Source organism: Engystomops pustulosus, chromosome 3, assembly GCF_040894005.1.
Source record: "Engystomops pustulosus chromosome 3, aEngPut4.maternal, whole genome shotgun sequence".
NCBI classification, from domain to species: domain Eukaryota; kingdom Metazoa; phylum Chordata; class Amphibia; order Anura; family Leptodactylidae; genus Engystomops; species Engystomops pustulosus.
The window spans coordinates 198,413,691-198,420,232 of NC_092413.1; the positions used below are offsets into that span (position 1 = coordinate 198,413,691).

The following is a 6,542-nucleotide window of genomic DNA, read 5'->3' on the forward strand; positions in this document are numbered from 1 at the left end:
TGTCCTCGCCTCTGTAACAACAGCTCGTCCCCATTATACCATCATATCTCTAAGGATACAGTATGTTGACATGGTGGATTTAGGTTGCTTTCTTTTTGCATACTCGTAGAGCCTGATTTCCTTACAAAGTGGCTATACCATCTGTTTTCTGGCCAAAACAATCAACATTGTCTTCTGTTACAGTACCAGATATCAAACACTGAAAGGTTGTAGTCTCCAAAGGCTGATTTGTATCGTAACATTTTGCAATCTGAATGGGGTTGAGGAAATCAATGCACGCGCTTGTCATTTGTCATTGTTGGCCTTCCTGATCACTGGATCATTGACTACAAGAATGGGGCTTCAACTATCTCAACAAGCTCCAGTGTTAATGGAGTGGAGATCAATCAGATCTGTTAAGTATAGCCTTTACCAGAGGGGTAACTTGAGGGGGTGCAGAGGGTGACGTCAGAACCGGGCCCAAGAGGCTTTTGCATATGATAGTAATATAAATTATACATTATAGTCGGGGACCTGACAAAGACTTTGCACTGGGGCCCATCAGCTTCAAGTTACGCCACTGGCCTTTTTCTATCTTCAGCAGGGCCATAGAGTTTGTTTGGTGTGATGGGTGGGGGTTTGGGGGCAGCATCAGGTGCCCAGTAATCTGCTACAAAGCAGGACCATTCACTGTCTACCCAGTAAGATTGGGGTGCAACAGTCATAAGGCAAGTTGAGCTTCTTGCCACGGGCAGCACAAACTGCAGCAAGCTGGGGGGCAGCATCTGGGGCACCGTCACCTACTACAAAGCAGGACCTGTCACTTAAAAATAATGTCTCTTCACATCTGATGTCGGCATAGGGGGAGACACTGCATAGAAAACCCACTTACTTAATAAATAAACTACTGGATGGGGAAGAGGGGGCGTCATTCTAAAGCTCGCCTCAGGCAGCAGAGAGTTAATGTTCACCCCTGTGAACACCCCTGTAAGACTCACAATATAATCATCATCGTAGTCTACAGCGCTGATCATGGGGTACATATACAAACACAATAAGGCATTCTAGTCATTATAAACCAATTTGACATACTTTGTGCAGCGCTGTGTAATCTGTGTGTGCTATATAAATAAAGAATTATTATTATTATAGTCAATAGGACTAAAACAATAGGAGGAGAAGCCTTGCTCACAAGAGCTTACAATCTACACAACCTAACCCTGACAAAGCAATGTAATATGAGTGGAGTTAGTCGGATGCGGCAGGATAAACCGGAGTTGTTGAGTCCATATGGGGGTAAGACTAGACCAGCCTATGTCTAATATGTTGTGACAATTCAAGGATACCTCCTGCTGCTTATTCCTCCAAACCACTCATCAGCGCAGGAGAAGAGATGCAGCAGCAGCACCAGGCAGCCCCGCGTCCCCTCCCGGAGCTGTGTGTAGGGTCCTGAACCACTACTATTACTGGATCAATTTGTTACACTTTAAAGACACTCAATGTCATCCTATAGCGCCAGCATGAGATAAATGGAACAAGATTAAGCTCACACAGAGCGGAGGGGAAGAGCCCAGACTCCTGCCTGCTTTCACTTCTCAAGACCTTGAAGTGGAAGTGCTCGCTCTATTACTCACCAGTGAGATGTCTGTCTTCAAACATCTCCACGGCCACCTTTATTTACCCATAACACAGGGCCCGAGCCTGGCATTCCTCGTGGAGCAAAGGCTCCTCATTATCTGTGTTTACACAATGATATCCAAATATGTCTGTTTATTTCCAAATATGACTCTGCTATGAGGAAGTACCAGGGGGGGAGGGAGACTCTGCCAATCACCACTTACATAACACACCGAGCCGCAATGACATCATCACAAGTATCACACGTATCCTGGATATACCCGTTCTCTTCATCACCCTAAAAAACGTGAAAAAAAATGTAAAAAATATTACAAAAATATTTGCCCCTCTGGTTTATACATTTATAGTATTGAATAAATTGGAACCTATCTATACTGTGAAATAGAATATTTCATGTATATGCCACCATGTAGACTATAGTGTGTATTATATACCGTCATGTAGAATGTCATATACACTATATGTAGTGTGTACTGTCATCTAGAATATGTCATGTAGACTTTATATTGGAGTATATACTGTGATATAGACTGTATATTGTAGTATATACTGTGATATAGACTGTATATTGTAGTATGTACTGTCATAAAGACTATATTGTGTAGTATATACTGTAATGTAGAATATCATGTACACTATTTATTGAAGTGTATACTGTCATTTAGAATATGTCATGTAGACTATACATTGTAGTATATACTGTCATGTAGACTATGTATTGTAGTATATACTGTCATGTAGACTATATTGTGTAGTATATACTGTCATGTAGAATGTCATGTACACTTTATATATTGTAGTGTATACTGTCATCTAGGATAATGTCATGTAGACTATACATTGTAGAATATACTGTCATGTAGACTGTATATTGTAGTATATACTGTCATGTAGACTGTATGTTGTAGTTTATACTGTCATATACAATGTCAAGTACACTTAAAATTGTAGTGTGTACTGTCATCTAGAATAATGTCATGTACACTATCCATTGTAGCATATACTGTGAAACAGCATGCCACGTACACTATATATTGTATAGTATCTACTGTTATGTAGACTATACATTGTAGTATATACTGTCATGTAGACTATATATTGTAGTATATACTGTCATGTAGACTATACACTGTAACAAATACTGTGATGTAAACTATAGTGTGCAGTATATACTGTAGAATATAACATACTGTCCATTGTGGCTGTGATCTCCTCTCCCTGCAGCCTGTGATGTGTATATATGTATACTGTAGTATATACTGTCCCTGTGTATTGCGTGATCTCCTCTCCCTGCAGTCACCACTATGTGATGTGTATATATGTATACTGTAGTATATACTGTCCCTGTATATTGTGAGTCATCTCCCTGCAGCCTGGACTATGTTATGTGTATATATGTATACTGTAGTATATACTGTCCCTGTGTATTGTCCTCTCCCTGCAGTCAGGACTATGTGATGTGTATATATGTATACTGTAGTATATACTGTCCCTGTGTATTGTGTGATCTCCTCTCCCTGCAGCCTGGACTATGTGATGTGTATATATGTATACTGTATATATATACTATACTATATGTATACTATCTCTGAGTATTGTCCTCTCCCTGCAGCCTGGACTATGTGATGTGTATATATGTATACTGTATACTATATATATATATATATACTATACTATATGTATACTATCTCTGAGTATTGTCCTCTCCCTGCAGCCTGGACTATGTGATGTGACAGCGCGGAGCCAACAATTTACTAGCCCAGCTGTGATGACACAGGCCACGCCCTTCGGGCACAGCCATTGGTTGACAATGCGGAAGGAATTCACATTCCCGGAGCCAATGTGCAGGCAGCGCCCCGCCCCGCTGTCAGCCTCTCGGCTGGGGGGTATATAAGGCGGTGCTGCTGGCTGCTGAGCTCACTCTGAGCCTGTCACCAGAGAGCGCACATTGTGTGATTATTCGGAACTTTGCAGCTTTACAGTCCGGCAAACATGAAAGCATTCAGCCCAGTACGATCCGTCCGGAAAAGCAGCCTAACGGAGCACAGCCTGGGCATCTCCCGGAGCAAGACCCCCGTGGATGACCCTATGAGCCTGTTGTATAATATGAACGACTGCTACTCCAAGCTGAAGGAGCTGGTGCCCAGCATCCCACAGAACAAGAAGGTCAGCAAGATGGAAATCCTCCAGCATGTCATCGACTACATCCTGGACCTGCAGATCGCCCTGGACTCTCACCCCAGCATCGTCAGCCTGCACCACCCCAGGCTGTCCAGCCCGACCTCCAACAGAAGCCCCCTGACCACCCTCAATACAGACATCAGCATCCTGACACTGCAGGTAAGTGCTCCGCAGCACCTGTGCATGGCCATCCCTATATCCTGTATAATACAACCTTAGTATAATCTGCATTTTCTGTCTTGGCTTTATCTGGTTTATGATGCTTTGCATTCAGTTGTTGTAGCATATGTGACTATTTTAGTACAAAATCGTTCGCGCCATGGCGTATAATCTTGATAGAAAAAATCGTACCATCTGTGGCCATGTTTGGATGCGTGCTTCTCCCTCTTAGCTGCACCCTTGTCTTCAATTAACCCAATGCCAGGTGGCTGATCACCCATCCTATCTAACCCCCCACCCCATCACCCCTCTCATCTGCATCTCATTGCATTCTAGTAACACGTGCTTGTTTTCTCTTCTCCATCCAGGCGTCTGATTTATCAACAGAGTTCATCACGAATGACAGCAAAGCTCTTTGTCCTTAAGCTAAAATGGTGAGTGTCTGTCGCTCCGGGGGTAAATGATGCTGACTGTGGGGTGGGTATTGTATTGAACGTGCAGACGAGCTGGGAATTCTCCTAATTCGCCCTTAAACGTCTTGCGGGCTCCTGTCATCGTCTTGAAGTGGCTGCGTTTAATCAAATAATTGGTGCAAGCAGCTGACTGGCGCCTACATTCATTGCAGTTAAATGGATCCAAACAGAACCCCCTCCTCTTCTTCACCCTCCCTTGTCCATCATATGTTACCGTTTAACCTGTGTCGTGCTGGGAAACCTGGCTATTAATTTCTTTACACCCCCTTGCCCTCTCCCTGCATACCAATACTGCATAGTGACTGTAATATCTTAGGGAGGGGGACGAGTTAATTTGTCTATGCATATTGAAAGGGTTAATTGGGTGGTGGGGGGTCTGGCGTCCCGGACACCCAGCTTGCGGTAGGCATAGCTTCCAGAGCGGGAAGGGTTAACCTCCAGCTCCTGTGTACATCTGGAGCATGAGTGTTTGGTTAAATGTGCAGTGGTGGCTTCCTCACTGGCGCCAGTCTGTCTACTGATCTCTTCCACTAAAACCCTCCTTCTCAATCTCTTGCAGGTGTTCACATTGACTGTTTTTCTTTGCACAACATGGCTACAAGACTTCTCTATTTCATTATTTGAGTACTGCATTTGTACAGAAGCTTGTGGAACAAGGGGATTCGACGTGGCTATGAAAAGAGACTTGCATCCCATTTTTATTTCTTTATTTTTTGCCCCAATTTTTTTTTTCTTTTCCATTCCCAGCCAAGCTTTGGACTGCTGTTTTTAGTTATTTATGAAAAAAGACTTATGATTGACCTTTCGCATGGCGGAAGGCTGAATTCTTACTATTCTCTCCTACATGGGGAGTGGAAGTTTAAAAAAGTCGTACCACAAGGGATTTGCCACTTTTTACCATCAGCTTTTTTTAAGCCTTTTATTAAATAAAAAGGTGAAGCGCGGAGGCAACAAGCGGAGTGTTCCGGCTATAGAGATTATATCAAATGGGACTCGATGATAAGATGTATATAGATAAATAAGACGTTGTGAACTCTTTATTCCAAGTTTCTTCCCCCTTTACGCCCCCCCTCCTTGTACAGTAGCAGAGATGTCGATTTCTGCAAATGTGTAATGATGAGACTTAATCATGCCGGACTTTTTATAAAAGTTTGGTTGTAAGCTTTTTTTATACAGAATAAATCAATGGTGTTTATTGAAATGACTACTTTAGTTCTGTGCCTTTTAATGTACGAGCTACTGCCGCTATCTGTGCCAAAACTCCATATGATTCGCCTTCCTTGCCTGCCCCCCCCCCCCAATACCAGTCAATGATTATCTAGGAGACTTTGAACACTAAAGAAGCTTTACTTGGATCAAGGGTGATAAGACCGATCATGTCATAACATAAATCATTGTGTTAGTGGCTGGTGCGGAAATACTGCCGCCCTCCGCTTGTGTGGCCGCCTTGGGTCTTGGCTCAAAGTAAAGAAGGTCAACCTGATGTCTCCTAATCTTTGCTAATAGTTTCGCAACTTACTTATTTGGTAAGTTTTGTGGTTATTGGTATAAATACTAAATTCATTGTGCCAAATACGACTCCGCAACGCAGGCTTCTAAATCTTGAGAATGTTACTGCACTTTCCTCAAATTCTAGGTGAGGTTCTACCCTTTACCTGCCGGTTATACGGTAGTCTTGACCACATTAAAGGCACCTTGTGTAGGTAAACACTATGTTCATGCAACGTGTAAATCGATAACGGTGGTTGGTTTTGCCACCTGCTACGGTCCTACACTATAGGTAGCATATTGGACATTATTTAAAGGGACAAGTTGAAGGCCTGTGCAATACATTTGGACAACTGTACTGCTGATTGCCCTGTGTAAAAAGGCTTGGAATCTAGTCCGACAAGGCTTACACACTGTAGGCAGTGACTAGAGGGTTAATCATGAGCTCTGAGAATTTCTTGCATGAGGGACTCTCACCATGAAAGGAAGCCTCCTCACCTGTGCGCTGTAACACTTTAACCTGAGTTAAACAGGTGTTTGGGAGGCGCCGCACAGTCTGGAGCAGCTGCCCTTCCTTGCCCTTGACACAAAATCCATCTCTCAGGCCTGGAAGCCAGAGGTGTA

General features: G+C 43.1%; 1 protein-coding gene across 1 annotated transcript; it reads left to right on the forward strand.

Annotated features, from left to right (window-relative positions):
* The first annotated feature begins 3,518 nt into the window (after positions 1-3,518).
* On the forward strand, positions 3,519-5,634 carry ID2 (inhibitor of DNA binding 2). The gene is made up of 3 exons (XM_072143540.1): positions 3,519-3,957; positions 4,326-4,391; positions 4,990-5,634. Exons 1-2 carry the CDS (start codon positions 3,610-3,612, stop codon positions 4,380-4,382), a joined length of 405 nt encoding a protein of 134 aa, XP_071999641.1. The 5' UTR covers positions 3,519-3,609; the 3' UTR covers positions 4,383-4,391; positions 4,990-5,634.
* The last annotated feature ends 908 nt before the right edge of the window (positions 5,635-6,542 follow it).